This window comes from Cygnus olor, chromosome 7, assembly GCF_009769625.2.
Source record: "Cygnus olor isolate bCygOlo1 chromosome 7, bCygOlo1.pri.v2, whole genome shotgun sequence".
NCBI lineage: Eukaryota > Metazoa > Chordata > Aves > Anseriformes > Anatidae > Cygnus > Cygnus olor.
In genome coordinates, this window is record NC_049175.1 from 20,821,829 (window position 1) to 20,843,213 (window position 21,385).

At 35.7% G+C, this 21,385-nt stretch overlaps 1 protein-coding gene across 2 annotated transcripts in view; it reads left to right on the plus strand.

Annotated features, from left to right (window-relative positions):
- Positions 1 to 20,842, plus strand: part of TNKS2 (tankyrase 2) — an 80,364-nt gene extending 59,522 nt beyond the window's left edge. For both annotated transcript variants that reach the window (XM_040563168.1, XM_040563167.1), the window contains 22 exons: positions 242 to 336; positions 1,522 to 1,588; positions 3,089 to 3,275; positions 4,469 to 4,590; positions 5,078 to 5,169; positions 5,253 to 5,331; positions 6,338 to 6,509; positions 7,223 to 7,302; positions 7,707 to 7,852; positions 8,272 to 8,437; positions 8,725 to 8,944; positions 9,338 to 9,447; positions 10,182 to 10,370; positions 11,125 to 11,377; positions 12,003 to 12,085; positions 12,671 to 12,791; positions 13,743 to 13,840; positions 14,457 to 14,531; positions 15,546 to 15,651; positions 16,487 to 16,673; positions 17,521 to 17,677; positions 17,980 to 20,842. In XM_040563168.1, the coding sequence (XP_040419102.1) occupies positions 242 to 336; positions 1,522 to 1,588; positions 3,089 to 3,275; positions 4,469 to 4,590; positions 5,078 to 5,169; positions 5,253 to 5,331; positions 6,338 to 6,509; positions 7,223 to 7,302; positions 7,707 to 7,852; positions 8,272 to 8,437; positions 8,725 to 8,944; positions 9,338 to 9,447; positions 10,182 to 10,370; positions 11,125 to 11,377; positions 12,003 to 12,085; positions 12,671 to 12,791; positions 13,743 to 13,840; positions 14,457 to 14,531; positions 15,546 to 15,651; positions 16,487 to 16,673; positions 17,521 to 17,677; positions 17,980 to 18,042 (2,868 nt within the window). In that variant the 3' untranslated portion in view covers positions 18,043 to 20,842. The remainder of the gene's footprint in view (positions 1 to 241; positions 337 to 1,521; positions 1,589 to 3,088; positions 3,276 to 4,468; positions 4,591 to 5,077; positions 5,170 to 5,252; positions 5,332 to 6,337; positions 6,510 to 7,222; positions 7,303 to 7,706; positions 7,853 to 8,271; positions 8,438 to 8,724; positions 8,945 to 9,337; positions 9,448 to 10,181; positions 10,371 to 11,124; positions 11,378 to 12,002; positions 12,086 to 12,670; positions 12,792 to 13,742; positions 13,841 to 14,456; positions 14,532 to 15,545; positions 15,652 to 16,486; positions 16,674 to 17,520; positions 17,678 to 17,979) is intronic.
- The last annotated feature ends 543 nt before the right edge of the window (positions 20,843 to 21,385 follow it).

The following is a 21,385-nucleotide window of genomic DNA, read 5'->3' on the forward strand; positions in this document are numbered from 1 at the left end:
AATCCCGGAGCATATTAACAATGAAATAAATTCAGGATTTGTGTTATTAGGACTGTAAGAGTAGTCAATAAAGAATAAAAATAATTACCAAATGTCAGATTCAAGCCCTCTGGTGTTTTTTTTAGTGTTACAAGTATTTTAAGGACTTCAGTAATTAGTCCTGTTAACAAGTTTTGAAAAAAAAAAAAAGGAAGAAATTTGATTTTGTGTTACTGATCACTTCTATGTTCTGTTGTTTCAGTCTACTCCTTTACATTTAGCAGCTGGATATAACCGTGTAAAAATAGTACAGCTGTTACTGCAACATGGAGCTGATGTACACGCTAAGGATAAGGGGTAGGTTCATTTTTCCTTTATTCAAAATGAACAGGAAATTCCCAAAATTGAGGTGAGGAATAGTAATAGAATTTCTAAGTCAAGACCATTAATCTTTCTGTCATGACAAAAATATTAAGTTGAGTCTTAAGACTTATAAAGCAGTAAAATCTAAATTGTGCTGACCACAGAATATGCTAGCTTTCAGGTATCACTCCTCAGTTTGTCTATTTTATAAATAAAATACTTCAATAAATCACTGAGGAGTCAGCAAATATTTTAAATGTTGAATCAGTCTTAATTTTCTTCATACATTTAAGTTTCTACACTTTTTTGCTAAGAATAATTAAAAATTGAAGATCCGTTTTCCAGAGGTTATGTTTGGACTACGTTTTTAAGTATTTGGTTATTATCTCAGGAAATGTAGCAATCATATCATATGGATGTGCTGAGTTTATTGACAGTTGCATAAAATATAATGAAAAACTTACTTTTAAAATGTGTATCTGTGTACATTAAAGATTATGGAAAGCAAACTTTCCTCTCAGTTTTCCTGAGATCACAACTACATAAATAGCTGTCTTATCAGGCATCTTTAAGTGTCCATTTGGTGTTTGAATTCACTTTTGTCATTTCTCCCTTACTAGCCTGCAGTGAAACAATTCATTTTGGGCAATTTCTCACTTGCTTCCAAGACCATTCAGTTTGTGAGAGTATAAAGCTGGCTTTAAAACCATGGCAGCTCTGCTGTTACTACAGAATGTTGTACATTACTTAATGTACAGTTACTTAAACGGTAGCCAGTAAGGCTCCTTTAGTTTCCAAGGGAAAAGATAATCTTGCAGCAACGTCCTTACTGAAGAAGGAAGTAATGACTGTCACTCCTGAAAGGCTACTACAGTTAGTCCTTACTGATTAGGGTTCCAAGTCTCAGAAAAGCACTTTTATTTGCAGTCAGACAGTACAATTAGTTTCTCATCTTATGGTCATTTTCAGTGTTTAGTGTTCCGAAAAATACTGATGGGTTTTTATGGGTTCTTCCCCAGTTTCTTATTTCCTCTCAACTCCGTTTAAACACCTCAGATGCCGCTTTTTATAAAATGTTCGAGATGCAGTGTAGTGTTATTTGCACTGTTCTAGATATTTTGCATAGTTTGGAATTGAAATAGGAGTACTAAGATAATTTCCCCTTTCTCTCCTATGTAGAGATTTGGTGCCACTTCACAATGCCTGTTCCTATGGTCATTATGAAGTAACAGAGCTTCTAGTAAAGGTTGGTCTTTGAAAAAATAAAAATAGGTTGGATAATATTAAATAAGAACAGTTTACAATAGATGGAAGTTGCATATTTTTCGTTCGTTTTCAAAACTTGAAGAATGGATTCCTTTTGCTCTACATGTTAGTGGTTATCAAGCTAGAGCTGCAGAATCTTCTGTTTGCGAGGAAGCTTTCCCCTTATAAATGTGCTTTCAGTTTTTAACTCTCGTCTTCAAAGTTGAATGTTTTACCATCAAGTAAGTACTACTGCTCTCAACCCTTCCACTCTTACTCATTAAAAAAAGGGGGGAAAGGGAAAAAACAAAACAAAAACTGAACAACATTGTGAATTAAACAATAGAAAAAATACTTCAGAAGACGGTATTAAGGGATTTTCAAAAAGAATACTGATAAAGATTGTGAACAATTTAACGTTAAAATGTAATCAGTTTCTTGAGGGAACGAGCATCACAACATAAATTCTTGCCCACAGTTATACCCCTCACCCCAAAGAAAAGGTAAATCAGCTTTTATAATATAAATGAACTCTTGGAACTGAATTGGCTTATCTGGATTATGTTAAACTCAAAGATAAAGTATGATGCGCATTAAACCAGGGGCTTCAAGATGCGCCCTGCAAAAATCTGTGCCATGAATGGATTTTTAGTACTTAAAGGGGGCTTATAAAAAAGACGGAGAACAACTTTTTACATGGGCCAGTTTTTTTTTGTGTGTTTTGTTTTTGCTCCACAGGCCAGTTGTAGAGTGAATCTTTACATCTGTGGCACTAGACATAAAAAGTTACCTATCCACTACTGCATGTCTTAACTGTTAGGCTACAGTTGTAATTCCTATTGGATTTGTGCTCCAGTGAATCTTTAATTATTTTTTGTTAGCACTACCGTGTTAACAGGAGCAATGGGAATGAGCGTGTCTGGTCAGACTTGCTTACAGAAAGAACTCTCAGTGCCTGGAGAAGAATTATGTAGATGTTAAATATCCAAGAGTATTACTTGCAGAACCTTGTACTTAATGTATTGATTCAAGATTGACTTTGAGTGTCTAGTGTCTGTTGGTTAGACATCTTGGCTGTCATTACTCAGGGGTATTTACAGAAGGTGTATTTATCTTAGTACAGGCGTTCACTGTAGACTTATTCTAGAGCAACAAGAAAAAGGAGCTTTTCCAGAGGTGACTCAGAGCAGGTGAATTAGGGTCTTTATCAGATGTGGCCTGTAGCAGAGCTCCTCTCTGATTTTTAGAGAAGGAAGTCTAGAGACCAGCCTGCCTTTGGCTTCTGTGAATACCTTTGAGACACTAGAGGATTAAAAACTGCAGTATGCTGGAATATTCTGTTACATTGAAAATGAATGTCTGGAGAATGTCTTGGATACAGTTTGCATACAAGCTTTGATTTTTATTTTAACAGTCTACTGCATTGAAATGAACGACAGAAGCCTTTTTCTAATAATCTGTTTTTGATGTTGCATCTTTTTTTACCCCTTTCCTTTTCAAGCATGGAGCATGTGTGAATGCAATGGATCTGTGGCAATTCACTCCTCTGCATGAAGCAGCTTCTAAGAACAGGGTGGAAGTTTGTTCTCTTTTGTTAAGTTACGGTGCTGACCCAACACTGTTGAATTGTCACAACAAAAGCACCATTGATTTGGCTCCAACGCCCCAATTAAAAGAACGATTAGCATGTGAGTATAACGTAAGATCAGTTTTGCAGTTTTAGATTGTAATATGTGCTGAGGTTTCCTGCACAGTGAGCTGCCAGAAATGAGATCTGGAAAGTGCTTAGTTTACAAGTTAATTGGGCAATATTTGGTAGTACATTTCACTGTTTATAATTTGCAACTGTTAGATCTTCTAAACTAGAGGAGATACAGATTAGATGTTAGGTGGAAATTCTTTACTCAGAGGGTGGTGAGGCACAGGAACAAGTTGTCCGGAGAAGCTGGATGCCCCATCCCTGGAGGTGTTCAAGGCCAGGTTGGATGGGGCTTTGGGCAGCGTGATCTAGTGGAAGGTGTCTCTTCCCATGGCAGAGGGCTTGGAACTCGGTGGGCTTTAAGGTCCTTTCCAACCCAAGCCATTCTATGATTTTATAATTCTGTACGTAGGTATTTACAATAATTGTATGGTCAGTTTTACAGTCAAGTGGTTGTGGTGGTTTTTATAGCTTCGCTGAACGCAGTTTCCCTCACAACCTCGCCAGTGTGCTTTTGTTTTCCACACGTAATCCTGTCATTGCATCAAGGCTGTTGAAATAGTCATTTTTTTATTCCACTATAGTTTGTTGGAAGAAAGAAAAAACAGAATTGTTTAAAACGTGGAATGTGTTTTCAGTATGCCACAATCACCAAAAGTTCAAAGAAATTAATGAAAGGCATTGATTCTGTCCAGCGTACTAAATGGGTTGAGAAGAATGCCCTTATTCCGTCTTAGAGTGGACAAATAGTAACTTTCTGCGGTACATTGAAGTCAAATGTAGTATTTATCAATTATTTTCACACTGGCAACTAGAAATGGTTTTCCAAAGAGAGGTAACAAGTAAAGTTATCCTTTGACTGGTACATATGCAAAGAGTGGAACCTAGAACAGTGGTGAGTGAAATAGATCTTGTTCAGCCAGCGTGGATTTTTCTAGCTTTGGACTGGAAACAAAGTGCATTCTTGTTATGTTTTAACTTAGCTAGTAAATTCTGTCAAGTGGTATAGAAGCTTTAAGTCTGAGTTGAAATTTTTGCACCATGGTCTGCTATGTGGGGAGAAGCCCCTTAAGTGTCCTACCAAGGAATGAAATGAATGTTTTATCTGAAACAATCAATATTCTTGATCCTTGTAGAGTTAAGGAATGTAACATCCTGTTATGTATTTATTTCTTTTCAAAGATGAATTCAAAGGTCACTCCTTGCTACAGGCTGCAAGAGAATCAGATGTAGCTCGTATAAAGAAACATCTTTCTTTGGAGACAGTGAACTTCAAGCACCCTCAAACACATGAGACAGCATTGGTAACGCTTCAGGATTTATTAATTATTTTGTATGTATTGTGACTGGCCTAAATATAGTAGGAAATAGTTTAGAACTCGTGGTTTCATTGTCAAACAGTGTCATTCTGACCAACCTGGAACATGAAGTGTCCAGTTAAAAAAAAAAAGTTGTTTAAGGTTAATGTTAAGACTAATAAATTGCCTGTTTTTTGTAAGTTATCTAAATTATTATTTTTTTTCTTTTCCATATAGTAATCTAATTTTTAGCAACACCAAGTTACACGTTAGCTTTGTTTGTAAAACTTTGCTTTCTAGCAATTAGTGAAGAGGGAATTTTGGAAAATACCAGAGCCCATGTGGAATCTCTTGAATTATAAAGAGAATTATCATTTCTTTTTCTGTTGCCCTTGCGCACAACCAACTCTTTACTGCCAGCTGACTAACAAGTAGTAAAACCTTATGTTGCTAGCTAGTTATTAATGCTAAATTTTTTTAATGTGTTTTTCAGCACTGTGCTGCTGCATCTCCATATCCGAAGCGAAAACAAGTGTGTGAATTGCTACTGAGGAAAGGAGCCAACATCAATGAAAAAACAAAAGAGTGAGTGGTTACGAATGAATGCTTCTGTTTGTTTAGAAGATTTTGAAAAATACATTTTAAATTACTCTTCTGTTTTTTTAAAGCTTCTTGACTCCTCTGCACGTGGCTTCAGAAAAAGCTCATAATGATGTTGTCGAAGTAGTTGTGAAACATGAAGCTAAGGTACAAGTTACTGTTCATACCTTTTGCTTAGGTTTAACTTTTGTATAGGTTTTCATAGCATGAGAATAATTTAGTAAAGTGTCTACTCTGCTCTCCAATTTGTTTTGAAAGTTTATATATTTATACACTTAAGACACAGACCACCAATCAATCCGTCAGTACAGCCCTGCACATTGAGGCATTGTCTTTATTCCTATTTTATAAGTTGCGTGGATATAGTTCTTTTCACTGTTAACTGAAAACTCACAGAGCATGTTATGTGCCTTATTGTCCAGTAGCAATAATACTCTGCTTTTTTTTAAATAAAAATCCATGAACAAGAGGTTAGTCTGGACTGTAAAACAGGTAGACTTTGTGATGTTGTGTGCATTAAAAAAAGAGAATGTAGAAAGCAGATACTCTGTCATGCTCTGTAATTTTGGGCTTGAATTGGCTAAATTAGGAGTTGAAGCTTTTCCTTATGGAAATTTGGATACAGCCTGACTGCTGTGAACTTCATAGAGTGGTGATCAAAATCCGTGGAACAGTATGGAATACAAGTAACCTTTGGGTACATAATTTTAAATTGTTAAATGCATCTTGGTTACCTTGATTGCAACACATGTGAAGTCTTTAATCTGAAAGACTACTGTTTAGCCAATATAGGCAAAAGCCATTTTACATACTGGCACAAAGGTTGTCTGTTGCCATGAGCAAAATTTTGGACTACATCTGTATGTGGTAAAACTGCTGTAAGTGTTTGTTCACACTGTGAATCATTCACATGATTCCTAAAAGAAGGCTATTTTTCCTCAGTAAATGCATTTATAACCTTATGAACAGCTTATATTTTAATGTTATCTTCTGAAATGTTGTGGCCTTTGAAAATATGCTGAAAATGTTGTTCTAATCAAATTAAGAAGAATACATATGAAGTTCTCCCAGGCTGTAATGAAAAAATACAATAAAAACGATGTTAGAAAAAAAATCTTAATAACACATTCTCAAGGTTCTGTTTTATTTTTAGGTTAATGCATTGGATAATCTTGGGCAGACCTCTCTTCACAGAGCGGCACATTGTGGTCACCTTCAGACGTGCAGGTTGCTGTTGAGTTCTGGATGTGATCCTTCCATTGTCTCTCTGCAGGGCTTTACAGCTTTACAGATGGGGACTGAAAGTGTGCAACAGCTACTACAAGGTACAATCGATTTATTCAAGATGTACTTAGGAAGCAATGTGAATTTAACTTGCCATTTCAAGTGCTGCAAGGAATAATAGTGAACGCAAAAAAAAAAGTACTTTCTACAGTAGATAAAAACTGGTTTGGTTTGTGCAGTTCTTATTCTGTAACCACATGCACATGAAAAGGTCCTGCTTATAAGTAGGGTTAATGATTCCATTTAATCTCTAGTGTTCAGGTGCAGATTTTCAGAGGTGTTCAGAATGTTTAATGCTATAGCCACCTGGAATTACTTTTGTAAAAGTCCTGACGTAGGGAGGGTAGAATCTTCTATGTAGAAAATGAGTTTCAAAGAAGTAGTTGCTGTGCATTTGTGAGCAGAGGCAGCGGGGTATATAGATTTTCATGAGTAAGGTTTAGTTTTTGTACACACAGGTAAGCTTCTTGTGATAGTCTGATTCTGAAACAGAATGCTTAATTGGTTCCACAATACTCCTATGTGGGTAGGAAGCATGTTGCTACAGGCAACTTTTTGAATACTGTTAGATAATAGCTATGGTTGTACATCTTTAAAAAAGAAAAAATTGTAATAATTCTAAAAAAAATTGTCACTAACTAACTTTTTTCATAAAATCCTTGATTTCTCTTAAATTCATGAAATGCAGAAATGATTTCCTGTCTTAAATTCTTTCAAGTTACAGTTAGGTCATACAACTTCATTTATTTTGCAGAAGGTATCCCATTAGGTAATTCAGATGCAGATCGACAATTGCTGGAGGCTGCAAAAGCTGGAGATGTGGATACTGTAAAAGTAAGCTTAAAGCTGTCCTAAAAATAATTGGGAATTACATGCCAAACTATAATTTCTAAAAATAAGCAGATCAACAGCCCTTTACTGACTGTTTTAGAGTTACGATTCTTGTCATCTGTAGTTTTGTGCAATACAAAGGTTTTAGGTCAAAATGTAATGTTCACCACCTCCTAAAAGCTGTATTCTGTTCTTACATAAAAACTGGAAATAAGTCACAGGCGTGGATTTGGGAGGAGGGGGTAATTGTTTTTTCATGGGATACAACCTATGAAAAGTAAAGTTGTTATGTAAAAATAAATTTTAATGGAACTATTTTTCAAAATCAGATGTATAACAACATTTATTACAAAAAGTGTTCCTACATTACGTATAGTGATGTATATTTTGTCTGTTGGGTTTCACAGAAACTATGTACGGTTCAAAGTGTGAACTGCAGGGATATTGAAGGCCGTCAGTCTACACCACTTCATTTTGCAGCTGGATATAATAGGGTATCTGTTGTTGAATATCTTCTTCAGCATGGAGCTGATGTGCATGCAAAAGATAAGGGGTAAATACTCAAATTTATTATATATTTTCATGGCAATTGTAACTGATGGTATCTGTCAGCTCTGATTATTGCTAGCTGATATGCATCCCGTTTTTCTTCAGATGCTTATTTGTTCTCAGGGACAGGTCTGTTACAGTGAAACTGTTCAGAATATCCAGAAAAACATTTTTGCAGTACTTGAGAGTAGATTGTTAAAAATTTTATACCTTGTGTTTTTAGCTTTCTTCAGTGCTACTGCTGATGGCATTTATACTACTTTGGCAGCAGATATTCCTGCTGTATTAGACTACAGTGGAAAATCTAAATTAAAAAAGGGAGGGGGAAGGGTTATGGTTTAAGGTACATTGTGTTTTAGGTTTGTATCTCTTTGTGAAAAAAGATTTTAATTTTTAAGGTAACTTTTAAACATTTTTTTCCAGCGGACTCGTCCCTTTACATAATGCTTGTTCATATGGTCATTATGAAGTTGCAGAACTGCTCGTTAAACATGGTGCAGTTGTCAATGTAGCTGACTTGTGGAAATTCACTCCCTTGCATGAAGCTGCAGCGAAAGGAAAATATGAGATATGCAAACTCCTATTACAGGTATTATGCATGCTGGGGGAGATTACTTTCTCTTATTTTCTGTTGAGCCTGAAATATGATTGTACTTCTTTGAGAAGTTGGCTTGTGGTTTCTAAATGACCGTAGGTAAACATTTTCAGTAGAAGGAATGCTATTTGCAAGTATGTTGTTCTTTATCACAATGTGTGGAAGGCTCTCTGAAAGAGTCAAGTGTATGTCAGAATAATTGTTCAATAAGGCATAAAATACCTAAGATGCAAAATGTTTATTCTGTTTATGTACTTACCATCTGGTTTTGATGTGCACAGCATGGAGCTGACCCCACAAAGAAAAACAGAGATGGAAATACTCCTTTAGACCTTGTTAAAGATGGTGATACTGATATTCAGGACCTACTTAGAGGAGATGCAGCGCTACTAGATGCTGCTAAGAAAGGTTGTTTGGCCCGGGTTAAAAAGCTGTGTTCACCTGACAATGTCAACTGTCGGGACACACAAGGACGGCATTCAACACCACTACATTTAGCAGGTCAGCGTTTCGTTTAACTGATTGGTTTGGAGTTATTTGTAGTTATTGTGTGAGCTTACTATGTGTAAGCAAGCTTAAAAGTTTAGCCTCAAGCTAGAGGAATATGTATTTCTTTTTTTATTTAGAAAAAAAGTCCTTAATTTAGTATTTTATGCATATGTTTCCAGTTCTCTCTAGCCCAAGAGTGTCTTTTATTGCTTATTGACAGAGTTTTTAAAATCAGATACTCTTAAATAGGGTGAAGCTGTCTTCACTGATAGATAATGAACTGTTTTCAGTGGGAACAACATAGTAACTTTAAAGCAATTTAAGTCAATTCTAATTTCTCTGTAGCTTGTTGAAGGAGTTTTTAAAGGTTTATTGTATTTATTCTGTCCTTATCAAACCTTCCAGCTGGTTACAACAATTTGGAGGTTGCAGAGTACCTGTTACAGCATGGAGCAGATGTGAATGCACAGGATAAAGGAGGTTTGATTCCTCTGCATAATGCTGCATCTTATGGGGTAAATGTCTTGGACTTTCATATGATTTATTTTACTAAAAAAAAAAAAAATACAATTCTTTGACAGCATATTGACAGCCAATTGACAGCCAATTTGACAGCATATTGAGAGCCAATACTCTCCAGAAAGCTTTTGCTATCAAGTTGTAATATAATCTTCTTTGCAAAAAAGTAATTCAATCGTAATAAGCTCATTGTTATAAGTGAGGGCTTCTTTGAATTTGTAAAGTAACGGTCTGAATTGCCAGAGCTGAGTTTTCTGAACATGAACGCTTGCAAGGCCAGCAGACTGAAAGGTGTTCCACAAAACGTATTTCCATACCTGTGCTGATTAGATCTTATCAACAAGATCTTACTTTCTCTTCTCTGGCTGATGTTGAGACAATAGTTGTGTATCGGGATCTTTGTGTTTGGATCAAGTCTTCAAGCAAAGCAGCTGGAGTACTTTCCAAACCAGAAATTTGAATTCAGGCGCTTTTCCCTTAGGTTCCCCTGGGCTTGGAATTCTGTTGTAGTCTCTTCTTTTTTGCAAGAGAAGAAATCTTAACTTTTTTTTTATTGGAATATAATAAAATAAGTCTGGAAGAAAACACCTTGTTTTAAAACTTCTTTTTATAGTAAATGCATTCCAATAAAAATTCAGAATGATGATTACAGAGAAGTATCAATAAAAGTTCTGAGTTAGCTTAATACACTGTATTACCTTGGAATTTAACAGGTGGCTTTATTTTTCAGCATGTAGATGTAGCAGCTTTACTTATAAAGTATAACGCATGTGTGAATGCTACGGACAAATGGGCTTTCACACCTTTGCATGAAGCAGCCCAGAAAGGAAGGACACAGCTTTGTGCCCTGTTACTGGCACATGGGGCTGATCCTACGCTGAAAAACCAGGAAGGACAAACACCTTTAGACCTGGTCACAGTAAGTCATGGGGCTCTTTTTGGGGAATCTGTATTTACCTTCTGCTTGTGGCAGCTTAAAATACACTAATGGGGGAATTTCTGCAGGGTTTAAAATGCTGTGGGTTTTCTGATTTTATATGTACCTGGTAGGGGAAAGTCAGTAGAGCCTTCTTAATCCTTTAGATATCTTGTTCAAGACTTATTTCAAAATGGAGTGGAGAGAAAAAAACACAAAAGGAGTTTGTACTTATAGGTTGATGCTCTTAATTCAGTACTTAGATTTTGACAAATACAGAAGTTGTGGCAATCAAATGTAAGCAAACCTTGTAGCAACATAAATTTAGGAAACTATCTGGTGGTTAAGTTCTTGATGTGTTTTTTCCCCCCAAATATTATAATACAATCCAAAGCTACACTCGAGTAACTCTGTTTTATTTCGTAAATTCTGGTTGGCAGTAGAAACTTTTGCTGGATTTTCCTAGAAAATGGATCTTGTTTAGCTGTCCCTAAGGTTTTTGTTTTAAGAAATATTGAAGTCATAACTGTTTATCTTATTACAGTTTGTATTTTTAAACATTTTACAATTTCATCCGTGCTATTAGCACAAAAGGCTGTTTGCAAACTGCATTGTAAAATGCATACGTGTTCCAGTATGCAGTTATCTATATTTCAGTATAGTTAGGAATAAGTCTGGAATAATTATAATGCATTCTAGGAAAAACAACTGTGTAAAAATGTTCCTATGTTTTAATAAATTGTCTTCTCATATTTAGGCAGACGATGTCAGCGCATTATTGACAGCAGCAATGCCTCCTTCTGCCTTACCATCTTGCTACAAACCTCAGGTTATAAGTGTGTCTCAGACTACGGGCTCTACAGCTGATTCCCTGTCTTCTGTTCCATCCAGTCCATCCAGTCTGTCTGCTGCAAGTAGTCTTGACAATTTGTCTGGTAGTTTTTCTGAACTTCCATCTGTTGTTGGTACAAACAGCTCAGAGGGAGCTACTGTTCTGGAGAAAAAAGAAGGTGAGGCTTAGTTTCTACCATATAATAGAAAAAATGTGTGTGTGAAGTTTCCCATAGATACATACAGTTACTGTGACTTACAGTATACAATATCCCTATTCCTTAAGATGTCATTAACGAAGAGCAGATGTCTGAAATCTTGTACAAGATTTTTAGTACTTTCCCCTTCCAGAAGATCTTAAAAAAAAAAAAAAAAAGGCTCCTTTTCCTCTGAACAGACTCAAAATGGTGAATTGTGTTTTAAAAGAGAAGTCAGATGAAGCTTGGCTCCATACCAAGCTGTGTTTTACTACAAACTTGATCCAGTTTCCAAGAGGTTACTGTCAAATCAGATATGCTGAAATGGTTACTTCTACAGCATGTTAGTTCTGAAAATATTTGTTGTTTTAGCATGCGTTTGTGGTAGCTAGTTAGTTGCTTATCTCGTAGAGGTATGCATACACACTGTATGTATGTGCACAGATGTTAGTGTTAGTACCATTGGTTAGTGACACAAATATTTATTTCCAATCTTCACAAGACCAGGAATTTCTGTATCTCCCATTATTGCCACAGACAGCGCAAGATGTGTATACTTATATAATACATACACGAATATATGTTCTGAGTTTTTCTTCATATCCAGTTTCAGGTGTAGATTTTAGCATAAATCAGTTTGTGCGGAACCTTGGCCTCGAACATCTTATTGACATATTTGAGAGAGAACAGGTAAGTAGACACATTTATGTCCCAATGCTCACCTAGAAAGCAAGGGAATAAATACTGACCGGTTGGAATAGTGTAATGAGAAATTTAAAATGAGTCAATGCTTCAACTTGAAATAGAAGGAAGGAAAAGGTTGTAACTCTGTTTTTTTTATTTATCTATATAATGCATATGTATATTAACATATGTAATACCTATCCTTATTTTAAAAAAAAAACAACGGGGACAAGTGCCTGTATCGGTTTGAGAGTATAGGCATGTTTCCTTTCAGTGGTATAAGCAGTGAAGTTAAATAAGTAGTTGGTGTCGATGGGTAATTTCTGTTTATTTCCCGATCAGAAACATGATCCTTGCTAGCAATACCAGTTGCTCAGTTGTAGTTTGTAGCATATTTATTTGAAGACAAAAGTTTGGAGAAAGTAGTTGAGTCAAAGCCAAGGACAAGAATAATATACTAAAGTCTCCAGCGTGTGTATTCTTTTTTTTATACCTTTGCCTCAATTTTTGAGGTATATTTTTTACTGTCATTGGCAGCTGTGCTGTTCTGCTTATGCTGTTGTACGAATACAGATGTTGCTCTCATTCTAGATAACACTGGATGTGTTGGTTGAAATGGGACACAAAGAATTGAAGGAAATTGGAATTAATGCTTATGGCCATAGGCACAAAATCATTAAAGGAGTTGAAAGACTGATTTCTGGACAGCAAGGTATATACTTGTTTCAAATTATTATGCAACACTGCTTTTATAGAATCTATTTTTATAAATACTTTAATCATAAACCATATCTGGTTTAAAATGGTAATAAAACTTGTCCTAAAATGACACTTTAAATGATAAGAATGTCTTCTGACTTGAAGCGTGGGGGCTTTTATTTGCGCTATGAAGAACTGTGAATCTTGCCTTTCAGGTCTTGTCCCTTTTTAAAAAAAATATTTGTTATCTCCATTTTGTGTTTAGTTTCTTAGGTAATGTGTGGATCTAGAGCGAAGCTATTATAAGGTTTTTGAGGTAGGGGAGTACAGTAGTATGGTTTGTGGTAGGGACTATATTTTGCTGTTACGTTAGGTTCTGTGATTGTGTTTGCTTTCTCAGAAAGCCCTCTGAATTCTTCTGTACGCTTTTCTTTTAAGATACAGTTGATGGATTGATATGTTTCCAGTGAACCAAGACTAGCATAACCTGCTGTGATCAACAGCTTCAGCTTGTAGTGAATCTTATGCTGAAGCCTCTTTATTTATGCAGGACTGAAGTGGTTATTCTTGTGTAGGCGATGATCGATCAGTATCCACAGATAAATGGATGTAATTGTTGTTCTGCATTCAGACCCAGCTGCTATGCTTCTGACGGCATTTATAGTGTATGTGTGGTAATGTATGGGTAGAAATTATAAACAGATTTTGAAAAAGTTTGTTTGAAACTAATGAAATGATTCGAGGGTTGGCACTTAGACATCCACAGAAACTTATGTGCTTGATGGTAAATAAAAGGCAATTAAAATCATTGATAACATTTTGCCTTTCTTCCTAGCAAAACTATTCATCCTTTAAGCAGAGTTTTGAGAAGACAGTTTCTTTAAGAAGAAAATTCTTACTGTTTATCATTCTAAATGAGTCTTAAAGCAGTTTCTGAAAGTGTTATGTTTTGTTATATTCACAGGACTTAACCCATACCTGACCCTAAATACTTCCAGTAGTGGAACTATTCTCATAGATCTTTCCTCTGAAGATAAGGAATTTCAATCAGTAGAAGAGGAGGTATGCCTTTCTTTGTACCCTCATAATATTTTTGGGTTTTCTACTAAAGATATAGACACAGGAGTACTGCTGGACAATTTAGCAGTGAGATAGACATTTCTAAGCATAAAAAGAGAAACTTACATAAGGATACTTCAAATTTCCATCTTTCTTGACAGCACTGCTATTACATCCATGCTTGTGAGATCCATGTCTTTTTTCTTCCTAACGTTATTGCAAGTCATGTTTTTAAAACTTCCTAATAAGCTCTTCTAATATATGGAAGAGCTCTTTGGATATAATATAAATTCTATGCTACCAATTGCCGGCCTGTCAAGACATAGGTTTAAGTCACTTCCTTCCAAAGTGTAATAATCATACCAGACAGAATTTTGAAGAAACAATGCTCTAAACAGAATAACAGCAGTCTCTCAATTTGAAATTTAGTCCATACTCAAGATACATTACCAAAAAAAAAAATCATAAAATCTGTTTATGTGCATCCACACAATCTGGCATTATTTAACACACAGTCACTGTCTGAAAATTTCAAGAATTTGTTCTTTCGATTATATGAAAGTGTGAAAGATGTGTGTTCTGAAGCAAAGTGACCATCCTTAAAATTCTCAATCTTCAGATGCAGAGTACTGTCCGAGAGCATAGAGATGGAGGACATGCTGGTGGAGTATTCAATAGATACAACATTTTAAAGGTAACTGTCATATATTTCATAACTAATGGTTACATCCTCAGTGTTTTGGCTGAAAATATCCTTAACTTGTCCATAAAATGTTCTACATATATTTATTTATTGAATTTCATAAGAGATGTGCTATTCTGAGCCATGCATAGGGAAATTCAAATACTAAACAGTTTTCCCATATAGTCTTATGGGTCAATAAACATTAAAAAGTTTTATGAGAATTTGACATAGAAGGACATCACAGAAAACTGTATGTTATTTGAAGAAAAAGACGGAAGGTTTCATAGGAAACAAAAGATTGATTCTGTTGAGGAAATGTCAGGGAGAAACAGGAAGCAAAAAGTGAAAGCAAAACTTCTGAAGCATGGAAGTAAGGGGACCTATTAGGGCTTGATTTAAAACCAAGGAAGCTTAGAACAAGAGAAAGTAGACAACCTTGCTTTGAATAATTTATTGGAATTCTAGTTTGCATTTTCTCCAGAAGAAATGGTCATTTTCATTAAAATATCTTTTTAATTTGTAAGTACAAGTTCTATGCTAAACTGATATTAAACTTTGCACAGTAAAATAGATGGGCTGTATCTACACGCATAATGCTTTGCCAGTGCCCAGCATACCTGTGCTTAGAGCACATTATTTACTTCCTCTGAAAAGTGTTCTAGAAGTCTTCATGGAAGAGTCTTCTTTATTTACTAGATGATCTTTTTACTGGTGTTTTTTATCAAGCTATTTTTGGAGGGATACCGAAGTAGAATTGTGACTAAACCTGCTAAATATAAATTAAGAAGTGTTGCTTAAGATGTTTAAAATAATTGACTCTTAGTTAAGCATTCAGTTACAATTTACTTGGTGTTATGTTAGAACAATCAACATTGTATATTAGAGAATCCCAGTGTTTCACTGAGTTCTAAGGAAAGAAGTATTGTTTAGGTGTCATTTTAGAGTAAGTACTGTGGTATAACATCTGTTAAGTAAACACAAATTTTCAGTTTTGAGATGGAAATTATTTTTTCACTGTTTCAGATTCAGAAAGTGTGCAACAAAAAGCTATGGGAAAGATATACTCACAGGAGGAAAGAGGTCTCTGAAGAGAATCATAACCATGCTAATGAAAGGATGCTGTTTCATGGTGAGATACTGAAATGCACCTTTATGTACTTGTTTAACCATCAGCACCGTTTGGTGGAGGGTTTCTTTTGGCCCAAACAGTAATTTTTCCCACTGAATGTAGGTACTAGATTTTGCACAAGTTTTATACATGTTTGTCAACAGTGACATGTAATGTACTGGATCCTTCTGAAGCTTTCACTTCCTTGTCTCTCCATGAAGGGGACTTTGAAGTTCTAAGTAAAAACATACTAGCAACTACGAATGGGGAAAAAGGGGTGTGCCTTTGTAGTTTGTCCTGACATGCAAATTAAATAGGTCCAAAATGCATCCTTACAATGAAAACTTCATAGTTCCCAACATAAGTGGCAGTTGTGAGTAAATAAAAAGTGAAAAACAGAAGAACACTAAAGAGGCAAACAGAAGAACAATCTCTTCTCCTTTAGATAGTTACTGCAGAGTTTTGATTGGAGTACATTCAATGTTTTATTGCTTTTTAAATGCGGTTTACTTAGTAGAAGAAGATGGGATTTGTGTAACAATATAATCCCGGAATCTTGGTTAGGATGAAGCTATTCTGTAGAGAGTGAAGATTCACTGAGCCTTCTCTTACAGGAGGAGTTGCCTTAAACATTATCTTTTACAAATCTCTTTAAAAATGTACACCCAACAACTCATGTTATTTGTATAACATCTCTAGCAAATGGGTAGGGTAAACTGGAGCTCAGAATTTCTGCAGATTGATTTCCTTGTGTGTGTGGAAATGCTGTATCAAAAAAAAGCTGGGGAACAGATGGTAGAATTGTTGTACATATCTCCGTATATTGTACTTCAAATGTTTTGCTTCCTTCTCTTAGGGTCCCCATTTGTGAATGCGATCATTCACAAAGGCTTTGATGAGAGACATGCCTATATAGGTGGCATGTTTGGAGCTGGGATTTATTTTGCTGAAAATTCTTCCAAAAGCAATCAGTATGTCTATGGGATTGGAGGTGGCACTGGATGTCCAATTCACAAAGATAGGTCTTGTTATGTTTGCCATAGGTAAGTTACGATCTTTTACACAAAAGAATCCAAATTTGCATTTGCATGTTATGTTACAGACAGTCAAGTCAGAAGATTATGTGAAGAAATATTTCTTGGGTAACGAAACCTCAGCGCTCACTATATGCTGAGCCTAACAGAGTATCAGAAAACTTTGATAATTGTCTTAGAGAACCTTTAACTATCTTTGGTGCATTTAACCAAGTCTTTGCCCTTAACTCAGTGTAAAAATTAGAGGTAGGTAGCCTGAGAGTGAGGAGGAGATCTGTTAGCTGCTTCCATGAAATATGCGGCAATATCAGTGTTTAGTCCACTTGATTGCCTGTTACAGAGAAAGGAAAAACTGTAATACTCAGATACTGTATTTCTTTGAAGAGAATGCACATTGTAACAGTCATCCCTCCATGTCACTGCTGCTTCAGACACTAAAATATAGGCATGGATTTATAGAATTTCTACCACTAGCTAAGTTCTTAAATCCTTTAGATTTAAGAGTCTTTGCCCCTTTTCACTTTATATTACTTAGCATTTTCTGGTACTCTGAAATAAAGAGATGATCCTCTAGAGTTACAGAGGATGTCAGTCTAGTCAAGGTTTGTAGAGTTTTGAATAAGAAGTTTTACGAATTTGCCTTTTATGAAGGGTTTGAAAGCCAAGAGTTTTGCCTGAGCATAGCAAAATGGTACCTAACATTGGTCTACAAAAACTGAGATTAAATTGCCATTGTATTAGAACATATCTAAAGAAATAAGTACCCTTGATCTGTTTTTTTTCTTAAATAAAAACATCAGAACTTGTCAGTAGGTTATGTAAGGTATTGTTTTGACATTTGTTCACTTTAACACAGGCAATTGCTGTTCTGTCGTGTAACACTGGGCAAGTCTTTCCTGCAGTTCAGTGCTATGAAAATGGCTCATTCTCCCCCTGGACATCACTCAGTTACTGGGCGACCCAGTGTAAATGGACTGGCATTAGCAGAATATGTCATTTACAGAGGGGAGCAGGTATGTTGATTTTGGGGTTGTTTTTTCAGACATCTCTTTAAAAGGCATGAGATATGGGTGTTTTTTCCCCTTATTTTTGAGGTGCTAGGACTTGTTTTTCTCATGAAACAAACTCCAGCTGTGGTTGAAGGTGAAAGGGTCTTTGTTGCCTGAATACTCCAGGCATTTTACCTTTGACATTTTGCCTTTTTTCTTTTGCCTTTTTTCTTTTTTTTTTCACTTTTTTCCTGCCCTCTGGATACATTTTCTGGCAAACATTCCAAATTTAATCATAATAAAGAATGTATGTGTTGCTCTTTCAGGCTTATCCAGAATACTTGATTACTTACCAGATTATGAAACCCGAAGTCACCACTGAAGCTTAAGACAAATTACTTGTGGGAAACCATCAGACTTGGACGTGAAGATACCAGTGGCTGCCATCCTGTTAACTACAATGAGTTGTTGAAAAACAGGTGGTGTGGTAGCAAATGTGAACAAAATCTACCATTTTTGACTTGATAAAGCTTTAATAATGTATAGTATGTTTTTCTAAAATTTCAAAAATGTCCTCTTTTTCAGCACTTTAACAGATACCATTCCAGGCATAAACTGCAATTTGCCTGTACTAAATTATAAACAAAAATTAACTTAAAACAATGGTTTTATACAATACTACATTGAAATTTAACAGAAATTGTAATGCTCTATACAGGAACTCATTTTACTAATACTGTGTTCTTTAAAACACTGCATTTACACTGAAAATGTTTTCATTTGTAAAACTGTAAATAAGAGCTTTTGTACTAGCCTGGTATTTATTTACATTGCTTTGTAATATAAGTGTTTTAGAACTGCAACCTTGTAAAAAAAAAAAAAAAAAAAAAAATTTTCCAAATGTTGGTTTGCTCATCTCTTTCCTCATGCACAATAGATTTAAAAAGCCAGTTTTCAGGGTTTAACACTTATTTGGGAGGGAAAAAGTAAGTTTTATCTGAAGAAGTTTAGGAATAGCCAACTAGATTAAATACTCATTTTTTTCTGTATTTTTATTTATGGAATATACATTCCTGAGAATGATGGGCTATGAAAATATTCCAGCTGAATACTAAACTGTCTTTTCCACCTACTTACTAGAGTTTCATATTTTATTTCTATAAAATGTCTTCAAAAGTTTTTATTTATAGCTTTAGTTCATCTGTATCCTCATTTCAAGGCTAGTAGACCTTGCAAGTTAGTTTTAGTAAATTATTTTCTTTGAATGTATTTGGAATATTAACCTCAAGGAGGTCTGTCTTGAGTTCCCCTTGCTTACATTTAAGCCAGGAAGTTAAATAGTTCATTTCTAATGTGAGGGCTGGCAGCTTGGCCTTTTTGTATGATTATTTTGGTAAATTAATCTATTTGTTGGTGCCCTCAGGATATGAGTATTGCGAGGTGGAAATGCTAAAAACCACCCTGTCATCCCCTATGTTTCTTCCACGCTAATGTTCAAGCTGCAGTTGAGGCACTTGCAGAGAGTCGTTGTTTACCTGCAGTGCTTCTGGCCGAGTGAAACTGATCAGGGTGCAAGATTCTGGTCCCTTGTGCTCGGCCAGCTGGACGAGGAGCGTGTAAGTGGGATGAGCAGCTATTCCGTGGTGACAGCTGCCTACGGTAGCCCTGTTGAGACCACTTGTATAGAAGAAGAGTGCAAAAGGTATCACCCCCTGTTCAAGACACATTCGGGGTTATTGAATGTGCTGATCAGTGTACAGTCAGCCCTATCATAGCTCTCTCGTGTATTCTACTTCTGTTCCATATGCAGTTTTTACCTACATATTTCAAAAATATGTAAATAAAAATTAGAGTTCACTTGGGTTTAAAGTGGTTAGGAGTCTATTTGTCTGTTTCAGTTGTCTTATATTTCTACATACAGGACGCTGTCCCAGAAGACAAGTTGTTTGCTGGCCACATTATCATACCATGGTTTTAAATGTAGTAACTGGTCAAGATAATGAAAACGTCTTGCTGATGTGGTGGTTATGTGATTATGCTCTATGTAAAAATGTACTGAACCTTACCCAGTTGTGTGGGGAATCTGAATAATAAGATTGCATAACTTAACTCTTGCAGAAAGTAATATTGGCTATGAATAAAAAAGGCTTTGATTTTTAGGTACTTTCTCCCAGCATGTTGCCTGTTCCTTTGGTATAGTAATGCTGGAATTGGTGTTCATGCAAAATCTGTTAAGTATGTTTAAAACTCTTTATTATTGCTAAAATGCTTCATTCTCTATGAATGATCACTTAATGTCTTGTAAAATATTGTGGTATGATAGATTTAAGTGGTACCACAATGCTGGTTTTGTCTGTTTGGGGATTTTTGAGCTTTCTTTTCTTTTTTGCATGACATACCTTGCACTCTGAAGATGGAAGCTGTAATGATTTGATAATATTGACTGTTGAGGTGAATCTTTAATCTCTTGTGCAATTAGTTCTGCTTTACTCATCCTGAAGTGTCTTTACATGTACTGTATAACATTCCATATTCATTTAACACTAAATAAATTTAATTCACTGGTTTTCTGGTAGCGTGGGAGTAATTACAGATGTAAAACGTCAACCCATTGTTTTGAATGTAAGCATGCAAAAAAATTAAACTACATCATCAGAGGGGGAATTTATTGCGTTAAATAGAGAATTTTTAATGTGGATGGAAAAAATGTAAATACTGTGGAAACTTGTTGTTTGGGAAACTTGTTGTTTGGTATATAGCTAGCTAACAGCTTTAGCTACCAGTCCAAGCTTACTAATAGGTTTGCTATGCATTTAAAACACCATTATCCTGGTCCAAACCTGAAAGAAAACTGCCTAAAGTTGGTTCTGTAAGATGAACAATAGCCTGAAAATTCTGACCTTTCAGATGACTGTATAGGTAGCAGTCTGATATGTAAATGAGCAATGACAAAAGAACTGTTTAGATCACTTGCAGTATGGTAATAAGTAAATAGCATTATTTCAGTAAGACCACATATTCTGGTTTTGGAAACCTTCTACCATAGGAATAGAAGATTTAAGCAGATATAAGCACTAGAGGGCAGGAAAGTCAATCTTTAGTAAGACTGAAGGTGGTGAAATTCTTTAAGATGTCTTGGGAGTACAATTTCAAATAAAATCTACCTATGTAGGTTGTTATTTAAAGGAGGAAAAAAAAAGTAAAATTAGCTTTTCATTTGCATTTTTAAAGTAATTAGTATAAAAACAACTGCTTCCACTAAGGGAATAACTGTATAAAAGGAGTTGCTCCTGTTTTTTCTACCCTGCACTTCCTCATTAAACATCATGCTCTGTGTGTGTATACATATGCATGTGGATATATGAGTACACACATGGTTGTTCTCTCCTTTCGTTCACTAAGAATGCGCAAAAAAAGGTGATGTACCCAGCAGGCCCCTGGTGTCAGTGGGTGTCCATTTGCCCTTCTGCTTGTCTCCTCAACTTAATGATAGAAACTGATTTATTATCTTTTGCTGGAAAAAAAATAACAGAATCGTAGCGGTAGCTTTCCTTCTGCCTGTAGTATAAAGGCTCAATTTGTACTCCTCTAATGTAGTAGTACAGCACAGAGTGCTTTCTCTCCCTCAGTCAACTGGCAAATCAGGCAGCCATGTCTCCCCCGCTGGCTCTTGGTGCCGTGCGTTTCCTGCACCCCTGAAGAAGCTGCAGTAGGTGATGATGGTGTCAGTGA